Consider the following 23,601-nt stretch of genomic DNA (forward strand, 5'->3'; position numbering starts at 1 on the left):
ATATATATCTTAATTTCATTGAACCATATACTTGGTTGAATATGTGGCATTATTTTTGTCTTGTTCCTATAGTTCATTGATTCAGAACAGTGATGGAAGTCCAACTCCTCTTGCCTTGTTTCTATGTTTTTGTTTCTCTCTATATACATGCATAACAGCATGAATTATAATCTGATTTCCATACATGAATATACTATGGTCATTCATGTGCTGCACCTGTTGACCAGAGCCTGGCCCTACTGTGGAATGTAATTAGGTATGTAAATTAGCCTAACCTTGTTCATACCTAATCCAATTTAAAGCATAAACGTTGCATTCAAGTGTTAGTTAAAAGACTCGCTAAGGTATGCACCAGATTGCACAATTTCAAGCTGAAAAAAGCAAAAGCTCCCTCCCCTCCTCGGTCAGTACGTTCCCTCGGGCTTGGTCGCTGCGCTCCCTCGTAATTTCTCACTCTCAACTCTCACCCAATGTTGGCAGCCCTGATTGAGTATAGAAGTTGGGATGCTATGTTACAGTTGTACAAGACGTTGGTGAGGTGACATTTGGAGTATTGCGTTCAATTTTGGTTGTTGTTAAGCTGGAAAGAATGCAGAGAAGATTCACTAAGAAGTTACAATGACTTGGGGGTTTCACCTATAGGGAGAGGTTGAGCAGGCCAAGACTCTATTCCTTGGTGTGTTGGAGGCTCAGTGGTAATCTTATAGGAGAATATAAAATCACAAAGGGAATAAATAGGGTGAATGCACAGTTTTTACTGAGAGTGGGAGAATCAAGAACCAGATGACATCGTTTGAGAGGAAAAGGATTTAATAGGAACCTGAGAAGCAATTTTTTCACACAGCGGGTGATGGATATATGATAGTTGAGGCAGCTACTATAAAAACATAAAAACAAATTGAAAAGGTAGATGGATAGGAAAGGTTGAGAGGGACATGGGACAAATGCAGGTAGGTGGGGCTAGCTTAGATGGGGCATCCTGGTTAGCATGGGTAAGTTGAGCCGAAGGGCTTGTTTCTGTGCCATATAACTCTATGACTATACACAAATACAATCAAGCCAAACTCAAAGACAATAGGTAGACTAAATAGAAAGATACTGAGTGTAGAATATAGTTCTCAGCATTATAGCATACCTGTTCCAGAGACAGATTCCAAAGTCCACAATAGGGTTGATGTTGACGAAGTTCCATCACCCCATGTCCAGGACATCACTGCAGCTGATCCATAGGGCGGTTCTGATATTTACCCATCTCCAGATACTTCATCAATGATGTCTAGGAAGGAACTGCAGATGCTGGTTTAAACCAAAGATACACACAAAGAGCTGGAGTAACTCAGTGGACCAGGCAGCATCTCTGTAAAAATGGAATAGGTGACGTTTCGGGTCGAGACCCTTCTTCACACTGAGTGTCAGGGGAAAGGGAAACGGGTCAAGGATTAATGGTCAATGGTCGAGAATCAATGATCAAGGATCAAGAATCAATGATCAAAGTTTAATGAATTAAGGATCAATCATTGAGGATCAATTATATTCTTCTGTGTAGGAAGGAACTGCAGATGTTGATTTACACCGAAGGTAGACACAAAATGCTGGAGTAACTCATCGGTTCAGGTACCATCTCTGGAGAGAAGGAAAAGTGATGTTTCGGGTCGAGACCCTTCTTCAGACTGAGAGTCAGGGGAGAGGGAGACAACTGAGATAAGGAAGGGTAAGGTGTGAAAACAAGAACTCAAAGGGGACACAGATCAAGGAAAATGTAGAATAGATCATTGTTGGCCAGGGGAAGGTGACAACGAAGCAGACAGAATTCAATGTCCACAATGGTGTTGGTGTTGATGGTGGTCCATCACCCATCCTTTTCCCGCTTGACACTCAAAAGCAAAGATCCTATAGCAAGCAAGATAGAACTAGTCTACGAAAAAGACGTAGTACGGTCATGGGCAGATTCATGGGTAATTTTCGGCCCCATTTCCGTAACCGGCTTCCGTCTCCGCACCAAAGATCCCATAGCGGAGCAAAGATAACTAGTGCGGAGACGGAAGCCGGTTACGGAAACATCCTTGTAAAAATAAAAGTGCTTTGGTAAAAATCTTCTCCTCATTTTCTGAATTATAATTTATTAACACAAACTGTTCCCCCGCAACGTTGATTACACTGCGAGTCGGGTTACTGAAATGGATGAAAAAAGGCCCACGTTCCGCTCCGTTGCATTGTGTACTACACGTCAGCCTATTGCATTTAGCAGGAGTGTCCTGACCTCCCGGTGGCTCAGCACTTCAACTCCCCCTCCCATTCCGTATCCGACCTCTCTGCTGTCCTGGGTCTCCTCCATGGCCAGAGCGAGCACCACTGGAAATTGGAGGAACAGCACCTCATATTCCGCTTGGGGAGTCTGCATCCTGCGGGCATGAACATTGAATTCTCCCAATTTCATTAGCCCTTGCTGTCTTCTCCCCTTCCTATCTCTCCCTCATCCCTCGGGCTCTCCTCTCCCCACATCAGTCTGAAGAAGGGTTTCGGCCCGAAACGTTGCCTATTTCCTTTGCTCCATAGATGCTGCTGCACCCGCTGAGTTTCTCCAGCACTTTTGTCTACCTGTGGACCTATAGGATCTTTGCTGTGGACTATCTTGCTCCGCATTTGGATCTTTGCTCAAAAGAACTACATTTCCCGAAGGCCACCTGGCCCCACCCCGCGCACGCGCAGTAGATGGTGTGGGTGGGGTGGTGGTGTGGGAGGGGCGGGGTCTGTTGGGCGTGACGTCACGGCCATGCCCATGCCCATGGCAGCCGGTGGTGGGAGCGGCAGTTGGAGGCTGAGCTCGAGCCCGGGTCAAGGAGTTCATTGACCCCCCACCCCCAGGTCTCCAGGGCAACTGACCGGCCGGTGGCGGGAGCGGCGGTTGGAGGCTGAGCGCGAGCCCGAGCGCGAGCCAAGGAGTTCACTGACCCCGACCACCACCACCAGGTCTCCAGGGCAACCGACCGGCCGGTGGCGGCGGCGACGGCGCTAGGATGAGACGGCGGCTTCACAGTGGCAGCGGCGGCGGCGGCGGCGGGGGGAAGGCGTCGCGGACCCTCAGCCACAAGGATCTGAAGGAAATGAAGGACAAGGTGGAGCAGGAGGAGGAGAGGGAGAACCGCGACTCCGCCGGCTTCAGGTAACACCCCACCCCCCACCTTGACCAGCGGGGCTTGAGTGAGGGGCCGCCGGCTGTGAGTGTGAGCCCGCTCCCTGGCCGCGTCCGCGCCCCCCGTCACGGTGTAACCCCCCCCCCCCCCCCCCCCCCTTCCTGCCGGGGTTAGTGCTCCTGGAAGGGACCCTGTGTTAACCGTCCAGCCGGGAAACCCTTCCCTCTCCCCAGTCCCCGGGGAAACCCTCCCCCTCCCCCTAGGGGACATCCTCCCCTCCCCGAAACCGTGTGGGAATCCATCCCCTCCGCCCAGTTCCCAGGGAAACCCTCCCTCCGCCCAGCCCCCTGTGAAAACACCCCCCCCCCCCCCTCCCCAGCCCGCTGGGGAAACCCTCTCCTCCCCCTCCACACCTCCCCTGGGGGAAATTCTCCCCTCCCCCTCCCCAGCCCCCTGTGGAAACCCTCCCCCCAGTCCCATGGGGAAACTCTCCCCTCTCTCACACCTGGTGAAAATCCCCACTCCTACCCCTGGCATAAACACTCCTCCCCCTCACGCAATCCTCAATCCCCTTCCCCTGCCCCCCTGGCTCTACAATTTGGGGTAATCCCACATCTAACTGTGTAAACCCTCATCCCCCCCCCCCCCCCCCCCCCCCGCCATAACCCAGGGTAATCCTGCAACTCAGACTCTTTCCATGCCCTGATACTCTTTGATGTTAAAACCTCCCCACCCTACTCCTGGGTTTCGTGCTCTCCCCTCCTCTGGAAGGAACTGCTCCCCTGTTCTTCGCCCCCCCCCCTTAACCCGGGGTAATCTTGCCAGTAACTCTCCCTTTCACAACCTGCTCCCTTCTGGTGTAAACACTCCCCTTCCTCCCATAACCTGAGTTAATCCTACTGCTCTCCCCAACAATACCTGGATTCCTAACATAGACACAAAGTGCTGGAGTAACTCCGCGAGTCATGCAGCGTCTTTGTGGAAAAAGGATGTGTGCCGTTTCGAGTTGGGACCCTTCTTCAGACTGAAGTGAAGAGTTGAGACGTGTTTTCGGGAGGACAAACCAGAGCAGTGCTTACACAGTTAAGTTGTAGGGCCCTGTTGAAGGTCTCGAAGCAGTTGGACAGTGTTATGGAGAAGCATTTGGCACGCTTGCCTTCATCAGTCAGGGCACTGAGTACAGTCATTGGAACATCATGTTACAGCATTACAACACATTGGTAAAGCCACATTTGGAGTACAGAGTACAGTTCTGGCCAACGTCCTATAGGGAGGATATCATTAAACTGGAAAGGGGCCAAAAAAAGGTTTGAGGATGTTACTGGTCTGGAGAGGGTTTGAGTTATAAAAAGGGTCTGGTTAGGCTGAGAATTTTATCCATAGAACGTAAGAGGATGAGGGATGAGTTGATTGAGATTTGTAGAATAATTAGGGGGCATATATACGGTGAATAGCAACAATCTTTTCCTCGGGGTTGGGGGAAATCTAAAACTGGAGGGCCTAGATTTATGTAAGAAGGGAAAGATTTAAAAGAGATCTATTTTTCACACAGAGGGTGGTGTGTAGGTGGAAGGATCTGCCTAAGAAAGTAATAAAGATGGGTGCAATCACAACTTTTAAAAGACACTTAAATAGGTATAGGTGCACAACCTTTTATCCGAAAGCCTTGGGACCAGACACTTTTCGTAATTCGGAATTTTTCGGCTTTCGGAATGGAAGATTTATAGCGTACATTTTAACGGCTGGCTCACTGGTAGAGTGCTCGGCTCATATCCGCAAGGTCGCGAGTTTGAGTCTTCAATGTAGTTTTTTCTTGCAGAATAGGAGAGAATAGGGAGGGTTAGGCTGGGATCATTCTCTGCGAGATGATCTTAGTGCGGGAGACAAGTGTAGGAGAGGTGTACTGACTGTGGGCAGAACTTTGGAAGTGATTGCCCACCATTCTCAAAAGTCGCTGTGTCTCCCTGTCCCTGGGATAGCAGGGGGCGATCAAACAGCACAATACCCCCCTCCCCTCCAACTCCAGAGGAATCCGCTCCCCGATAGGCCGCTACGGCGACAAGTGGCAGTTCGCCCACAGCCCGAGCTGCGCCACCCCAAGAACAAAACGTACCTTGCACACCATCAGCTTCTGCCCCTACGGGGAGCGTGTTCCTCTGGAGTTGGAGCGGGGCTGGGCTGGAGTTGCTGACCTGGGCCTGGGGGTCGGTGTTCCGATGAGGGGGCGCAGCTCGGGCTGTGGGCGAACTGCCACTTGTCGCCGTAGCGGCCGATCGGGGAGCGGCTTCTGGTGGTCCTGACGTCTCCGGCCACCCCCCTGTACAGGAGCTGAGACTGGGAACTGTACTGCCCTTGCAGGAGAGTGGGGTTGTTTGCAGTTGCAGAGGGAGGGGGCAAGGGCGGTACAGTTCCCAGTCTCGGCTCCTGTCCAGGGGGGTGGCCGGCGACATCAGGACCAACAGGAACCCGCTCCCCGATGGGCTGCTACAGCGACAAGTGGCAGTTCGCCCACAGCCCGAGCTGCGCCCCCTCATCCGCAACCCGGGTTACTCTGGAGTTGGAACGGGGCTGGGCTAGGGTTGCTGCTGGCTGTGAGTCTCTGGGATCTCCGTGCTTGCAGTCGGTGTCCCCTTGGTCCTGACGTCTCCAGCCACCCCCTGGACAGGAGCTGAGACTGGGAACTGTACCGCCCTTGCCCCCTCCCTCTGCAACTGCAAACAACCCCACTCTCCTGCTCACCTGCAAGGGCGGTACAGTTCCCAGTCTCAGCTCCTGTACAGGTGGGTGGCCGGAGACGTCACAGCCCGAGCTGCGCCCCCTCATCCGCAACCCCAAGAACAAGACGTACCTTGCACACCATCAGCTTCTGTCCCTACTCCCCGTGTTCCTCTGGAGTTGGAACGGGGCTGGGCTGCTGCTGGCTGTGGGTCTCTGGGATCTCCGTGCTTGCAGTGGGCCTGGGGGTCGGTGTCCCGTTGGTCCTGACGTCTCCGGTGACTGGCACTGACCTGCTGGCATCGCCGACGTGAAGACAGTGCAAAGCCCCCGCGCCGGTGCAATGGGCGGGGTGCTGGAGAGGGGAGGGAAGGGGTCACACACATGGCCGGGAAGCAGAGGGGTGTAGGTGGGGTGAAACTGAATGGAGCGACAATCTGCTGCTGCCTGCCCGCTGAGTTAAAAAGTTCCCACGCAAGACTCACGATACACTGTGTATCGTGAGTCTACCGTGGGAACATTTTAACTCAGCGGGCAGGCAGCAGCAGATTGTCAATTATTAACCCTCCCGCGCAATATACCCTCACCTTCACTTTTATGAATGGGGATTTAGTTCCCCTTTCTTCGAGGACCGACCGGAGGTTCCGCTGTCACCTCTGCGGGCCGCCCTCGGTGAACGTCTTCAAGGAACTTTCTTCAAGGACCGAAAAAATGTCCGCTATTCGGAGCTTTTCGTTATTTGGAATTTCGGATAAAAGGTTGTGCACCTGTATGTGGATAAGAAAGGTGTGGAAGCCTATGGATCAGTGCAGTTAAGGGACTTGATCAGCATGGAAGAGTTGTTCCGAAGGACCTGTTTCCACAATATGCCTGGGCTATTGGGTTTTGTGTGTATCTTGTTGAGTTGTGTGTAGGAAGGAACTGCAGATGATGGTTTACACTGAAGATAGACACAAAATGCTGGTGTAACTCAACGGGACAGGCAACATTTCAGTAGAAAAGGAGTGGGTGACGTTTTGCGGTCAGAACCCTTCATCAGACTGGATGGGGTGGGGGGTAGAAATGAACTAGATGCGAGAAATAAACTGGAGGCAAGACAAATCCGATACTGCAACAGGTGACCGACCACAGGAAGGGTGGAACCCATAATGCCACATTGTTGGCTGGGAAAGGTGTGATAACAAGAGGGAGACAAGGATGCGACCAGTAGAACTAGTAGGGCGACTAAGGTGGGGAAGAGAGAATAGTTACTTGACATTAGAGAAATCAACGATCATACCGCTGGGTTGTAAGTTACCCACGCGTAATATGAGGTGCTGTTCCTTCAATTTGTGCAAGATTAGTTTTGCGATGCGCACCTTAGGAACACAAGCTCTTGGTGAGGGTGTGGAAGAGATATATTGTGTCTTCCAGGATGATGAACGTGTGCTTTGTGAAGAAATGGGGATTGTTCCCACTTGAGCACTTTAACTCGTGAATCGTTTTAGCAAAGCACATGAAGTTTGATGGGAAGATGAGGACAAAGATGACAAATTTAAGATTAACAATTAAAAAATAAAAATTAAAAAAAAATTAGAATAGGCAGAAGCAAAACCCTTTCCCCACAGGATGGTGTTCTGATTTGGAATGCTCTGTCTGAAAGGCAGATTCAAAACAAAGGAATGTTTTTCCAAGGCTGTGAGAATGAAATCAACTCGGTAACCAAGCGACTGTTACAATGGGCCAAATGGCAGTCAGGTATTCGATAACCAAGTTTCAAATGTTGTTGCTTGGATAATTGGTCTTAGTTACGACATACAACATTGTTTGGTTCAGGTAAAGCAACTTTTGTCACAGGCCATAAATCAAGAGGAGGTAGAAAACACCTCCAGTTGGGAATTGTAAAACAGTGGCATGGTGGTAGAGCTGCTGCCTTAGAGCGCCAGAGATCCAGGTTCGATCCTGACCTCGGGTGCTGATTTACGTTCTCCCTGTGACCCCTTGCGTTTTCTCTGGGTGCTCCGGTTTCCTCCTGTACTGCAAAGACGTGCAGGTTTGTAGGTTAATTGGCTTCTGTAAATTGTCCCTAGTGTGTAGGATAGAACTAGTGTACAGGTGTTTGTTGATCGGCCTGGACTTGGCAGGCCGCAATGCCTGTTTCCACACTGTATCTCGAAACTAAAGGAAAGAGCATTTCAAGTGTTGGGAATACAAGCTATTCATAAAGCTATTCATATTGCTTAGCATAGTGATTGCATGTGCCTGTATACTATCACAGAAAACTGATCTATCTGTTTGTATACTGTACCACAGTTGTAAAGCGGAGAGTGGAAGAGAAAAGCAAAATATAACCATGCCAGACTCAAATGGAAATGAGGTGAGAGAAGAAACTTAGCAACTGTGTGGAGGAAGTAACGAGAGAGAAGAATATTAATGCATGCTGCCATGCAGCAGTAATTGGAGAGAGAGAGAGACAGAGAGAGAGAATGAATGTGAATGGGAGGTCTCGGTGGATGTTCAAGTGACACAAGATGTAGGGAATAGAAGGTAAGTGACATTATTCACTGCTACTAATTATGTTACATGAGAGTAAAGGATGGGGGGGAAACCCGAGTTGACGTAGCAAAGTACAGCACAGGAGCAGGTTCTTCAGCCCACAATGTCTGTGCTGAACAGGATGTCAGTGCCCCCGTTCCCTATCGGAAGGCATTTGGCAAGTTTGGGTTCATCAGCCAGGGCATTGAGTTCAGGAGTTGGGACGTCATGTGGCAAATCTACAAGTCATTCGTCAGATCACACTTGGAGCATTGTGTGCAGTTCTGGTCGCCTAGTTTAATTTAGAGATACAGCGCGGAAACAGCCCCTTCGGCCTAGCAAGTCCACGCCGACCAGCGATCCCCGCGCACTAACACACACTAGGGACTATGCGCTATGAGGCAGCAGCTCTACCAGTCGCATATCTACCAACAAAAATGCAGATTGACTAATGGACAGCGGATTGATTAAATTCAACTGCGCTCCCTCTTTGTGGTAATGGTTAGTGGTTATATCTTGGATTTAGCAACCCAGAATTAGTGTTTCAGCGTCCATAATTAGAGCATCTGAAATGATTTTTAAACACCTTGCGATCGTAGCTGATTTAGGCAGCTACATAATACCCCATTGTTGAATTGTGGTTAACCTTTATTGCAGTAATAATAGCCCAGCCAGTGCCACCCACATTGGAAAGAGAGCCTTGATGCCCACATGGAGCTTTTGACAGGCAACAGCTAGCATAGGACCTGCTGATTCAAATTGTTTCCAGAACGGTGACGTGGTGGTAGAGTTGCTGCCTTGCATCGCCAGAGACTCGGGTTCGATCCTGACTATGAGTACTGTCTGTACGGAGTTTGTATATTCTTCCCATGGATGCGTGGGTTTTCTCCGGGATCTCCGGTTGATCGCACACTATAAAGATGTACAGGTTCGTAGGTTAATTAGCTTGGTATAAATGTAAATTGTCCCTAGTGTGTGTCGGATAGTGTTAATGTGTGTGTGTGTGGACTTGGTGGGCCGAAGGGCCTGTTACTGCATTGCATCTCTAAACTAAACCTCTAAATACATTTTCCAATCCTGTAGATTAAGTTCTCACTGATATACAATAAAATACAGGTGCTGGAAAATCTTGAGCAAAATAAAGTGCTGGAGGAACTCACCGGTTCAGGTGGAGGGTTTTTGGGGCGGAATTAATATTGGGATTCACAATGAAATACTAGTGTTGCTAACACTCTTCCCAATTTGTGAACGGGTATATTAACAAAATGCAAATTAGGCTATTTAATTGAAAAGCATTGAACCCGTGTTCCTGGCTGATTTGGGGAGGGTTGGGTAGACAGACACTTGGGAAAGCAGCTTCAACAGAAAGGCTAACCAGATGAAATTAAACCAGCCCACTGCAGGTATGTTGGGAGCACAGTGGGAATTTCATGGGTTATACAAACCAGGCAGAGCAAAACTCTGCCACTGTTCTCTCCTCACTTATTTGATCTCTTGAAGGAATTCTGAATAAGCCGTATAAGGTACATGTAGGGTTTGTAGTGAAATGGGCCAAACATGGGCAAATGGGACTAGCTTCAATGTGGCACCTTAGCAGGCATGGATGAGTTAGGCTGAAGGGTCTGTTTCTGTGCTGTATGGCTCTATAACTGTGTCTTCAAATTGCATGAATACGGATAAAGCAGTCCTTTTTCCTGCAGTTGCCAACCAAAACAAGAATCCAACGGACTTTGGGGCCAGAATTATGTTGCATTGGACCTGAAGGGAGGAGTTGGGACAGTAGAAATAGATAGGGAAGATAGACACAGAATGCAGGAGTAACTCAGTGGGTCAGGCAGCATCTCTGGAGAAAAGGCATGGGTGATGTTTTGGGTCTGGACCCATTCTTCAGTCTCTTCAAACATCTTCAGTCTGAAGAGGGGTCCAGACCCTAAACATTATCCATCCTTTTTCTCCAAAGATGCTGTCTGACCCACTAAGTTGCTCCAAAACTTTGTGTCTATCTTTGCTATAAACCAGCATCTGGAGTTATTTTTTCTGCAGACAGAAATGGAGGTTTGAAAAGAGGAAGTTTCACGTTGTATGCAAGGTCACAGCCAAGAAAAATGATCTGCATGCTTGCATTCCCATTCTTCATCCTCAGATTCCTTTACTGCAGAGTAAGTAGTTAAAGGTCACGACATAGCCTAGCCCTAGCCGATCAACATCTGGATCCAATTTAGTAAGTGTAGGCATTTCGCTGTGTGGGCCCCTCTGCGCGCACACACTACTGTGCTTTTCACTAAAAGTCCCTGCACATTGACTTCATGTGGTTGAAGAATGCCATGCCAAACCAGGGAAGTTCCCGCACAAATATTTATTTGTATTGATCAAGCAGTCAAATTAAGCATTTATACCAAACAGCTTAAATTATAATGAAATCTGCAGGGAAAATAATGGTCTCCCGTCCCAGGGAAGGATATATTTGTGGAGGGAATGCAGACAAGGTTCACCATATTGATTCCAGGGAGAATGGATTTTCTTACCTTTTAAAAAAATGTTTTAACCCTTTTGCAGTCTCTTTACCTCCTCACAATTGGCCAACCTACCAGCCTTTGTGTCATCAGTAAAGTTGGCTGCTGTATAGATATTCCTTTCATCTAATTCATTCATATAGATTGAAAATATTTGCAGCCCCAACACACTTTCATGTGGTACCTCACTAATTGCTGATTAGAAATCTGGCAAGGCCCAAATATTCTCAAAATAAATTCTTCTGCAGTATATTAAGCTTTCAGAATCGACTACACTAGAGGGCTGTGGAGGCTGAGTCACGAGTATGGTCAAGGTGTCGACAAGGTATATCCATTGGTAGATTTCTGCATATTAAACAAATTGGTGGATATAGGTCAAAGACTACCATGATTTAATTGAACAGCATTGCAGGTGTATGGGGCCATATGGCCTTGTCTGCCTCGGCATGGCCACCAGCATAATCAAGGACGAGTCTCACCCCAGTCGCTTTCACCTCCTCTCCCATCAGGAAAGACGTACAGAAGTTTCCAAATGCACACCTCCAGGTTCAGGGGCAGTTTTTTCCCTGCTGTTAACAGGCAACTTAACCATCCTCACACCAAATAGAGAGTCGTCCTGACCTCCCATCTACCTCATTGGAGACATTCGAACTACCTTTAATCGGTTTTTACTACATTTAGACCCTTTATCCTGCATCAGTAAACTGTGGACGGTTTTTGAGAGGACTAAAATATAAAAGCAAGGGTATAATACGGGGATTTTCTAAGGCACTGGTCAGACCACACTTGGAATATTGTGAGCACTTTTAGGCCCCATATCTGAGGAAGGATGTGCTGGCGTTGGAGTGGGTTCAGAGGAGATTTACGAGAATGATCCTGGGGATGATTGGGTTAATGTAAGAGGAGCATTTGATGTCTCTGGGTCTGAACTTACTGAAGGATGAGAGGAGGGGGGGGAAATCTTATTATGGATGTCAAGTCATTAGGAATTTTTAAAGCAGAGATTTTGATTGGTAAGGGAACAAAAGGTTATAGGGAGAAGGCAGGAGAATGGAGTTGAGAAGAAAAAATAGATCAACCATGATCAAATGGCAGAGCAGATACGATGGGCCGAATGGCTTAATTCTCCTCCTTCGTATAGACAATAGGTGCAGTAGTAGGCCATTTGGCCCTTCGAGCCAGCAATTTCCAGCGAGCAGTTCTAGGAAGCAACTGCAGATGCAGGTTTAAACTGAAGATAGGCACAAAAAGCTGGAGTAATTCAGTGGGACAGGCAGCATCTCTGGAGAGAAGGAATGAGGGACGTATCGGGTCGAGACCCGTGTTCAGACTGGTTAGGGATGAGGGAAATGAGAGATATAGATGATGATATGGAGAGATAAAGAACAATGAATAAAAGATATGCAAAAAGTAACAATGATAATGGAAACAGGCCATTGTTAGCTGTTTGTAGGGTGTAAACGAGAAGCTAGTGCGACCTAGGTGGGGGAGGGATGGAGAGAGAGGGAATGCCGGAGCTACCTGAAGTTAGAGAAATAAATATTCATACCACTGGGCTGTAAGCTGCCCAAGCAAAATATGAGATGCTGTTCCTCCAATTTGTGATTAGCCTCACTCTGACAATAGAGGAGACCTAGGACAGAAAGGTCTGTGTAGGAATGGGAAGGAGAATTAAAGTGTCCAGCAACCGGGAGATCAGGTTGGTTCAGGTGGGCTGAGCGAAGGTGTTCCTGTGAAACGATCGCCCAGTCTACATTTGTTCTGGTTGATTGGTTGTTAGAAGGAACTGTTCTTGAATTTGGTGGTGCTTGCTTCTGAGCTTTTGTATCTCCTGCTCAACCGGAGAGGGGAAAATGAGAATGGCCATGGTGTGAGTGATCCTTGATTATGTTGGCTGCTTTCCACATACCCACCACTCTCTGTGTGGAAGAAGTTTCCCCTTTCATCTTAAACCTATGCCTTTCATTTCTTGATTACCCAATCCTGGGATAAAGATTCTGTGCATTCATCCTATCTATTCCTCTCATGATTTAATAAACCTAAAAAAAAAAATCACCCTTCAGCCTCCTGCATGCCAAGTAGTAAAGTCCTAGTGTAAAGTCCTCTCCCTATAATTTAGGCCCTCAAAACTTGGCAACAGTCTCGTAAATCCTTTTTGCACCCTTTCCAACTTAATGATGTATTTCCTTTAGCGGGATGACCTAAACTAAACTCAATACTCAAAGTGTGGCCTCGCCAACACTTTGTATAATTGTAACATAACAGTAAAACTTCTGCATTCAATACCCTGACTTCTGAAGGCCAGTGTGCAAAAAGTCTTCATTGCTGCCCTTCTGACCTGCGAACGCCACTTTCAGGGAACCATGTACCTGTGCTCCTAAACTCTCTGCTCTACCACACTCCACAGACGCCTCCTGTGGACTGCGATGGACCCACCATTGTCAAAATGCAACCCCTCGCGTTGATCTAAGAGATGAGTTTTATCAGGATTTTCGTGTTTTGATGACAAAGCCGAGAGTGGTATCTTTGATCTGATCAAGCCTTTTATTTTTTTACAACTGATTAAAAAGGACCCAAGTACAGATTATTTGGCAGGCTAAACTGAGCAATTGGCGATGGGGGACAGTAACTCCAGTAATCATTTAACATCTTTAATCTTTGAACAAGTCAACAGGATTGTTTTGTTTGCAAAATAAATGCTGCCATTTTGAGGTATGCAAGATCAGAAAATGAATTACCTGCCTCACAAATGAAGTTTGTGAGGCAGGTAATATGGGCAAGACTTGTATTCATCTGAGCTTCTAAGTTAAGGGTACTTCTGAATGGAGAATAAGAACTTTAAAAATAAAAGTAAGCGGTCAACCATGGGTTTTACCAGCATTTTCCATTTTCTAATTTTAATCATGTTGGCTTCGTTGGTCTTGTTCTATTCAATAGTCTGGCCTCCTGGGTGGGTCCCGCAACATTGCCATCATAAACACGCGACATATACTGCAAATCTTAATGTTTAATTTAAAGATACAGCACGGAAACGGGCCCTTCAGCGCACACGAGTCCACACAGACCAGCGATCGCCCATTCACAATAGTTCAAGTTATCCAAATTTCTCATCCACTCCCGACATTTTTTTTTTTAAAACAGAGGCCTACACTTGATGGGCAATTTGCAGAGGCCGATTAACCTACAAACCCGCACGGTTTGTGAGATGTGGGAGGAAAGCGGAGTACCCGGTAGAAACCCACGCAGTCACCGTGAGAATGTGCAAACTCCACACAGACAGCACCTGAGGTCAGGATTGAACTCGGGTGGCTGGTGCTGCGAGGCAGCAGATCTACCGGCTGCGCCACTGTGTGCCAGTAAGAGCTCCCATTAAACCATTTTGTCTCGCCCTATTACAGACATTCTTGGTTCTGTATATTGCACCCCATCTTCTCTCCGACCAACAACTGATTTTCCAGTTTAGATTTAGGGTCACAGAACCAAAACATTGACTGTTTCTCTTTCTACAGACGCTACCTGAACTGCTGCGTTTTCTAGCTTTTTATATCTTTCTTTCATATATATATATATAGCATCTGCAGAGGCAATCAATGACCCACCTATCATTCTGCCATGAGTTCAGACCCAGACTCACTCCCTCCATCTATTTGCCAATCACCCCATCTCATCTGTAACCACCTATCACTTAAGATAAATGCAAAAAGCTGGAGTTAATTAGCAGGTCAGGCAGCATCTCTGGAGAAAAGGAGTAGGTGATACTTCGGGTTGAGATCCTTCTTCAGGCTGAGAGTCATGGGATAGGGAAAGGAGAGATATAGAAGATAAATAAGGTAAATCCACTCTTCTTCTTTCGTGTCCATTTTCCATATTTCAAATATTGACCTCGCTGTCATCGTCCGTCCTGAAAAGGAGGCAAGCTACCGGTGACAATCAGTGGGAGCCATCACTAGTTGCAATTTATGATGGCGGTAGCAGAATTAGCTCAGGATACTTCCAGTTCCAGCCCCGCGACGTGGACTCTTCTGCTATGGGGCCGGTAAATCCACGAGAACAATTGAATGAACGATATGCAAAAAGCAACGGTGATCAAGGAAAGGTAGAGCCCACAATGGTCCATTGTTAACTGTGGGGTAGATTCCTGGTGGCGGCGCGACTCGTTGCAGCGGCTCCTACAGCCTGTCTTGTCTTTTTTTTATTTTTGTCTAGTTAAATGTAGTGTTTGTGTTTTTTTAAGCTTGGTTTTAAATGTGTATATGTGGGGGGCGGGGGCGGGGGGGGAAACCGTTTTAAATCTCTTCCCTGTTCGGGAGACCCGACCTTTTCCCTGTCGGGTCTCCGTTGTCGTTGGGGCCTAGCACCGTGGAGCGGCTTCCAACCTGAACGACCCGGGGGCTCGGGAGAATGCGGATCTGCGGACTACTCACCATCGTGGGGCTGGCCGGCCTCGGTGCGTGGGGAGCGGCGGTGACTCGCTGCTGTGACTCGACTCCTGGGGCTCGGAGGCTCCAGCAACGCAGCCGCAGGTCCGGTGGACTGGGACATCGGGAGCTCGCGGGTCCGGGGGGAGAGAGAGACCGCTTCCCGGGGCTCCCGCAACGCGACTTCTCCAGCCCGTGTCGCGGGGTTGGAACGACCCGGAGCGGGGTCATACATCACCCGGCACGGCTTCGTGGCCGTGGGACTCACCAGCGCACGCTGGGGCTCCGACCTTGTACTTTCAGACCGGGAGCGGGGCCGTAAATCGCCCCGCGCGGCCTAAAATGGCCGTGGGACTTAGCATCACCCGCCTGGGGCTTGGACATCGGGAGAGACATGGAGAGCAGGGGAGAGAAAAGACTTTGCCTTCCTTCACAGTGGGTTCACTGTGATGGATGTTTGTGTGAACTTAATTGTGTGTACGTCTGTAGGACATTGTTTTTGTTTGTATGGCTGTGGAAACAAAATTTTGTTTGAGTCTCACTGGGGCTCAAATGACAATAAATTTGTATTGTATTGTATTGATGGTAATGAGTTATATCGGCAGTGAAACTCAACAGGATGACAGGGAAACTAGCGGTAGAGTTGCTGCCTTACTGTGCCAGACACCCGGGCTCGATCATGACTTTGGGTGCTGTCTAGGGAATTAGTTCCTTCTTCCTGTGACCTTGTGGGCTTTCTCCAGGTGCTCTAGTTGCCTCCCACCCCAAAGATGTACATGTTAGTAGGTTAAGTGGGCATCTGTAGTTCTTTCCTACACATTTTAGTAGGTTAATTGGCTTCTATAAATTGTCCCTAATATTTTTTAATCATATTAAATATTAAATAATAATTTAAATAATAATACATAATTATAAAAAGAGTCAACTTTTGTGTTTGTCATCGGTATAAAACAGCATCTGCAGTTCTTTCCTACCCGCCTATCACTTGCCAGGTTTGCCCCATTGCCGCTTATCCTTCCCACTCCATCAGAGTGAAGATCTCTTTATCCTTCCCCCGCCATCAGTCTCCCGACCCATGACGTCTTATCGCTGTACCTTAATTGGTACATGTGACAATAAAATACCTTTGAAACCTTTAAAACTAAAACTCCATGCTGACCATCGATCACCCGTTCACATTAGTTCTGTTTCTCCACTTTTTCATCTGCTCCCTGTACACTGGGTGCAATTTACAGAGCCCAATTAACCTACAAACCCGCACGTCTTTGGGACGTGGGAGGAAATTTGAGCACCCCGTAGGAAAACCAAGTGGTCACAGGGAGAAGGTGTAAACTCACACAGACAGCATCTGTGGTTGGGACTCCAGTACTGAGGCAGCAGTTCTATCAGCAGCACCACTGTGCCTTCTGTCTGGAGCTGGGGGTGACACAAGATTGAAGATGCAGGGGCAGAGAGCTGTGATAGGGAGAGGGGAGCAGTATAAAGGTCTATATCTCAGAGGGAGATTAGAAAGACACGATGACAACCTATAATGGCATCTCGGGATGAACAGTAAACATCTTGTCAGCGCTGTACACATCGTACTGTTCTGCACATTGTTGCAGAAATTGTTTCCTGATTGTCTTTTTATTTATTCTAGTTGCCATAAGCTCCAGGAGTCCTTACTGAGCTCAGCAAGTGGATACAGCAATTACAGAGGAATTCTCAACTGGTGTGTGGTCATGTTGGTGAGTCCCAGTGGATCTGCTTACAGATTTATGTTTTTGTTCTCTCAGGTGCACGTACGAAAACCTTCTCCCAGCAAAGGAATTGCAAATGAAATCTTCAAAGTAATACACTGTTTAAACTTACTAGATGTTGAAAGCAGTGGTTTGTCAACATTATTATTGCCCCAACTACTCCGTGTAATAAATCTGCAGTCGGGTAGTGATGCTTTAGTCAATCTGCCTATGTGAATGTGGGAGGTTCAAATGTGATCGCTCCGATAGCTGAGTTATTTGTGCTTCAAAGCCTTGTGTGCATGACCGTAGCAAAACCAAATTGCCCATCTCTCATCTGTTCCAAGACAATTTCTCCCATTAACCCACCCCTGCCCCCTTCCAGCTCTATCCCTCTTCTGGCTTTGCATATCATTTATGCCCTTTTGTCTCCTTTTCATCTCCAGCATTTATGCACCCATCTGTCAGTCAAACCGCACCCTCATCTTCATCCATCTATGACGTCTAGAGAACATGAATGGGTGACGTTTCGGGTTTGGATCCTTCTGAATACCCAAAATGTCACCTGTCCATGTTTTCCAGAGATGTTGCCTGACCCGTTGAGTTACTCAGCGGGGATAAAGCCTGGCAAGTGATAGGTTTACAAAAAAAGACACAGACTCGTTGAGTTACGGGTTGAGCAGTTTATGCCTTTTTTTTAAATAGAAAATCCAGCATCTACAGTTCCTTGTATCCACCTATCACCTATCACTTGCCAGGCTTTGTCCTACCCAGGGCCGGCCTTAAGCCGATTTGACCGATTGCCCCCAATTGGGCCCCGCGCCTAATGGGGGCCCCGCACTAATGTTCCGTATTTCGTACGGAAATACGAATTCTCTTTGTTAAATAAAGATTTTTTTTTAATTCGCCATCCGGATTTTTTTTTAAAACGACCATGTATAACAACCGCTGCACGGCCATCAGACACAAACGATTTGTTAACTAGTACTGTTAGCACTTCTTAACATGAAGTTGTTAACAAGTTGTTATATCAATCTGCATCCATCCACATTCCTCAGTAAATGTTATTGTGTTTTGAATGAGTATTAATGACGCCATGTTCCTTTGAATAAAATTCACGCGGCGTCATAAATACTTGTTTAAAACACAATTACATTTACTGAGGAATGTAGATCGATGACACGTTGAGAATTTCTTTAAACTCACCATCATGAGTGAGGGGCCCGGACCGCGAGAAGGGGCTTCTTCCTGGTGTGCAGGTTAGTCATTCACCTACCGACCCACGTTGTGTCTCTCTGTGTTTTGCTCCCTCCCTCCCTCACTCTCTCTCCCGCTCCCCATCTCGTCTCTCTCTAGCTCTCTCACCCTGTTGCCTCAGCATTCCCGGAATCATTGACGTTTAGCGGTAGACAAAAATGCTGGAGAAACCCAGCAGGTGAGGCAGCCGCCTTGACCGCTGAGTTCCTCCAGCACTCTGTGTTTTTTGTTTGGCTCTGAAGTTGAAGGTGGCTCAGCGGGACGGGCAGCGGCTCTGGGGAGAGGGTTGCGTTTCTGGTCGAGACCCTTCTTCAGACAATCACGTACTCTCACCGACGAGAGTTCAATTCAGTCTGAAGAAGGGTCTTCTCTCCAGAGTCGCTGCGCTGCCTGTCCTGCTGAGTTACTCCAGCTTTATGTCTATCTTCAATTTCAGAGAAATACAATTTCTCACGGGGGGCTTATAACGTCTCTAAACCCCTCTGGGACCCTCTGACCACCTCTAAACCCCCTCTATCTCCCCCCCCCCCCCCCCACCTATTTCCCTCTACAACACTTCTAAACACATCTGAACCCATCTGAAGCCCTCTGAACATCTCTAAACCGTTTAAACCCCTCTAAACTAGGAGGCTACAAGGTGACTTGTATAGGCTGGGTGAGTGGGCAAATGCATGGCAGATGCAGTATAATGAGAATAAATGTGAGGTTATCCACTTTGGTGGCAAAAACAGGAAAGTAGACTTTTATCTGAATGGTGGCCGATTAGGAAAAGGGGAGATGCAACGAGACCTGAGTGTCAAGGTACACCAGTCATTGAAAGTAGGCATGCAGGTGCAGCAGGCAGTGAAGAAAGCGAATGGTATGTTAGCATTCCTAGGAAAAGGATTTGAGTATAGGAGCAGGGAGGTTCTACTGCAGTTGTACGTGGTCTTGGTGAGACCACACCTGGAGTATTGTGTACAGTTTTGGCTCCTAATCTGAGGAAGGACATTCTTGCCATAGAGGGAGTACAGAGAAGGTTCACCAGACTGATTCTTGGGATGTCAGGACTTCCATATGAAGAAAGGCATGATAGACTCGGCTTGTACTCGCTAAAATTTAGAAGATTGAGGGGGGATCTTATAGAATCCCATAAAATTCTTAAGGGGTTGGACAGGCTAGATGCAGGAAGATTGTTCCCGATGTTGAGGAAGTCCAGAACAAGGGGTCACAGTTTAAGGATAAATGGGAAATCTTTTAAGACTGAGATGAGAAAAACATTTTTTACACAGAGAGTGGTGAATCTCTGGAATTCTCTGCCACAGAATGTAGTTGAGGCCAGTTCATTGGCTATATTTAAGAGGGAGTTAGATGTGGCCCTTGTGGCTAAAGGGATCAGGGGGTATGGAGAGAAGGCAGGTACAGGATACTGAGTTGGATGATCATATTGAATGGCTGTGCAAGCTCGAAGGGCCGAATGGCCTCTACTCCTGCACCTATTGTCTATGGTTCTATGACTGCGTCCAACTGCTGTTTGGTTCGTTGATCGGTTTGCTAGATATGAACTGTTTTGGGAGAGAAAAATGCTCACGGCAGACCCAACGTGTTAAACAGTAATTGGTCAGATATTGAGCTTTACACAGTGAGAAATCGTGAAATAATCATTGAATTTAATTTTAAATGGATGTACCTGCATGTTATACTGTTTAGTTTGGAGATACAAACAGATCCACTGAGTTCGCACCGACCAGCGATTTTTGTTACAGATTTGACAATTTTATTTGGAGGCCAATCAAACGCTGTCTCTAAGGGAAGGGGGTTGCATCCAATCACCAACCAGCTTGCTTTAAAATTCCCGTCCAATCAACAAATAGATCTCCTCCCGTCCAATCAGCCGCTGTCTCCAAGGGCATTTTGTCCAATCACATAATTAGCAGCTACGGTAAAGGTTGGAAGCCAGCGGAGCTACTGACAGGCAAACGGGAGGGAGCAGGAGAGATTCACACAGTGTATAATCCATAGCACCTAGTGTACAATTTCATAATATATACTAAATAACTGGGCTGACACACCTTGGCTGGGAACCTGGGGCCCACCAAAATTGTTCCCAATTGGGCCCCGCACCCCCTAAGGCCGGCCCTGGTCCTACCCACACCTTTTTCCAACTTTTAGAAAGCCTGTAATTCAGAACGATACAACGATTTCAAGTGCATTCACTGACGTGCAGGTTCCAGACGGCCAGCTCATTGAGCAGCAAGTAGTTTGTTATATCGCTGTTATTAGTGATGTTGGTTCAAGGATGATTGTTATCCACTGTTATCTTTCTGAACATTTAATCTCACTTCATTGTGGCCTTTGACCTGTTGCTTTCTGCACTTTCTCTGTGGCTGTAATGCCATGTAACACTATATTCTGCACTCTGGTATTCTCTTTGCACTAGCTGTTGTACTTGTGTATGGGTTGATTGTACTCGTGTAAGGTATGATATGACTGAAACAGTTTTTCACTGTATCTTGCTGCATGTGGCAATAAACCAACACATGCTCCATATATGATCTCATAAACATCCTCTGCAACTGAAGCATAACCTCCCTATCTTTGTACTCGATCTCCATAGTAATAAACAACATTTTGTTGGCTTTCGTAATTCCTTCTTGTGCTGTAGACCAGCTTCTGTGTTTGTGATCAGACCAGACCAGACTTCTCACTATTGCCTCCATCTACACTTTCACAATGCCTCAGAAAAGCAGCCAACATAATCAAAGTCCAGTCCCACCCTGTTCATTCCCTCCTTTCACCTCTCCCATCCAGAAGAAGTTACAGAAACTTGAAAGCGCACACCACCGGGCTCACGAACAGCTTCTTCCTCTCTGTTAACAGACTTCTGAAGCGTCCTTTCATAAGCTTGGGGACTATCTGATTCACCTCTACCCCATTGCGGACATTGGATTTTGTCTATGAAACTGATGCAGAGATGACTGTTTTTACTTGTATTTTAATGTTGCTGTTTTTACCTGCACTTTTTTAAACTATTTTTATTGTTTTATCAGGAACTGGATTGTTTTTTTAAAAATTGTTTTTATTTTATGCGTAAAATGTTTAACTTTTATGTGTGATGCTCTGGTATTCCCTGGGATACGTCTTATCATTTTGCACTGTACAGCTGTTGCTTTGCAAGATGACAATAAAGGACGATGATAATGATGAGAACAATATTCTGTGCTCAGTATCTTCCCTTTTGCTCGACCTGTTGTACTTGAGGTTTCGCTGAACCGCGCAGTCCGTCTTGCCCAACCTGATCTCTCAGCACTTCAACTCCCCCTACCTCCCATTCCCAATCTGACCTTACTGTCCTGGGCCTCCTCCATTGTCATTAGAGTGAGGCCCAGCACAAATTGGAGGAACAGCACCTCATATTTCGCTTGGGTAGTTTACACCCTAGCGGTATGCACATTGACTTCTCTAACATTGCTTTCTCTCTCTCCATCCCCTTCCGCTTCCCAGTTCTTCCACTAGTCTTACTGTCTCGGTCTACATTCTATCTTAGTCCCGCCCCCTCCCCTGACATCAGTCTGCAGAACGTCACCCATTCCTTTTCTCCAAAGATGCTGCCTCACCCGCTGAGTTACTCCAGCATTTTGTGTCTACCTTCGATTTAAACCAGCATCTGCAGTTCTTTCTTACACAGTACTATTGTATTTATGTTTGGTATATCTGATCTGTTTGGATAAAATAGCTTTTTGCTGTACTTTGGTACATGTGACAGTAATAAACCTCAACATAAATAATAATAATAATATCTTTTATTGTCATTGCACGTCAGTGCAACGAGATTTAGTATGCAGCTACAACCGATGAAAAAGAAAAGTAAAATAAATAAATAAGCTGTGTGTCGTGACCATCCGAGGGAGACAGTCCAGGGGGGGTGGGGGGCACTCAGCAGGGCCGGTTCAGAGCAGCTATAGCTCTTGGAATAAAGCTGTTTCTGAGTCTGGAGGTTCGGGCGTAGAAGGCCTTGTAACGTCTGCCGGAGGGAAGTAGTTCGAACAGACCGTTACAGGGGTGTGATGAGTCTTTATGGATGCTGACGGCCTTCCTGAGGCACCGTGTGTGGTAGATGCCCTCCAAGGCTGATAGCTCTGTCCCAGTGATCCTCTGCGCTCTGTGGACGACGCGCTGAAGAGCTCTCCTCTCCGCCTCCGTGCAGCTGAGATACCACACAGAGATGCCATACGTTAATATGCTCTCTGTGGTGCAGCGGTAAAACGTTGTCAGCAGCTGTTGGGGCAGACCAGTCTTTTTTAATGTCCTCAGGATGAACAGTCGTTGCTGTGCCTTCTTGACCAGCGCAGTGGTGTTGGTGGACCATGTGAGGTCCTGGTGAGCTTGGTGGGGATGACCGTATGGAATGCAGAGCTATAGTCAACGAAGAGCATCCTCACGTACGTGCCCTGTCTGTCCAGGTGAGTCAGGACAGTGTGAAGAGCCAGAGAGATGGCATCCTCTGTTGATCTATTTGCCCTGTATGCAAATTGATGAGAGTCCAGTGAGGCAGGGATGCTGGATTTGATATGGGAGAGGACCAGCCTTACGAAGCACTTCATTGGGATTGGAGTTAGGGCAACCGGGCGGTAGTCATTCAGGTTGGTGACTTTGGACTTTTTCGGCACCGGCACTATGGTGGCTGTTTTCAGGCACTTGGGGACCGTTGCCAGAGATAGAGATAGATTGAAGATTCTCGTGAATACCTCCGCCAGCTGTACAGCACAGTCCTTTGGTACCCTTCCCTGGACTCCATCCGGGCCTGCGGCCTTGCGTGGATTGATCCTACGCAGAGCGCACTGTACCTCCTGAGTGCTCAGTGTTAAGGCCTGTCCCTCCGCCATGGCCGGGGTTATTCCACTCCTAGTGGTGTTGCCAGTTTCGAACCGGGCAAAGAAGGTGTTCAGTTCGTTGGCCAGTGTGATATCACTGTGGGGGCAGGCGGGGCTGCTCTTGTAGTCAGTGATGTCCCTGACACCCTGCCACATGCTTCTGGTGTCCGCGGTATTGAAGTGGTCTTCTACCCTTTGCCTGTGGATGTCTTTGGCCTTTTTTATGCCTTTGTTCAGGTTCGACCTGGCCGCACTGTAAGCAGAAGTGTCCCTGGATTTAAAGGCATTGTTGCGTGCCCTTAGCATATCCTGAACCTCCTTGTTCATCCAGGGTTTCCGGTTTGGGAACATCTTTATTTGCTTGTCCACTGTGACAGTCTCCACACAGCAGTTGATGTAGGAGAGCACAGTGGATGTGTACTCCTCCAAGTCTACCTCTGTACCACTGGTAGCCAGTTGTTCAAACAGGTCCCAGTCGG

The 23,601-nt window shown here is 47.4% G+C and overlaps 1 protein-coding gene across 2 annotated transcripts in view; it reads left to right on the plus strand.

Moving 5' to 3' along the window:
• Window positions 1-2,873: 2,873 nt before the first annotated feature.
• dgat1 (diacylglycerol O-acyltransferase 1) overlaps window positions 2,874-23,601 on the plus strand; it is a 108,637-nt gene continuing 87,909 nt past the window's right edge. Inside the window, exons 1-3 of one of the 2 annotated variants that reach the window (XM_033041732.1) lie at window positions 3,068-3,163; window positions 8,142-8,205; window positions 16,934-17,021. In XM_033041732.1, the coding sequence (XP_032897623.1) occupies window positions 8,195-8,205; window positions 16,934-17,021 (99 nt within the window). In that variant the 5' untranslated portion in view covers window positions 3,068-3,163; window positions 8,142-8,194. Of the gene's footprint in view, window positions 3,164-8,141; window positions 8,206-16,933; window positions 17,022-23,601 lie in introns of both variants that reach the window. The other variant, XM_033041723.1, reaches the window with a different exon arrangement.

The sequence above is a fragment of the Amblyraja radiata genome, chromosome 2 (assembly GCF_010909765.2).
Source record: "Amblyraja radiata isolate CabotCenter1 chromosome 2, sAmbRad1.1.pri, whole genome shotgun sequence".
Taxonomy (NCBI): Eukaryota; Metazoa; Chordata; class Chondrichthyes; order Rajiformes; family Rajidae; genus Amblyraja; species Amblyraja radiata.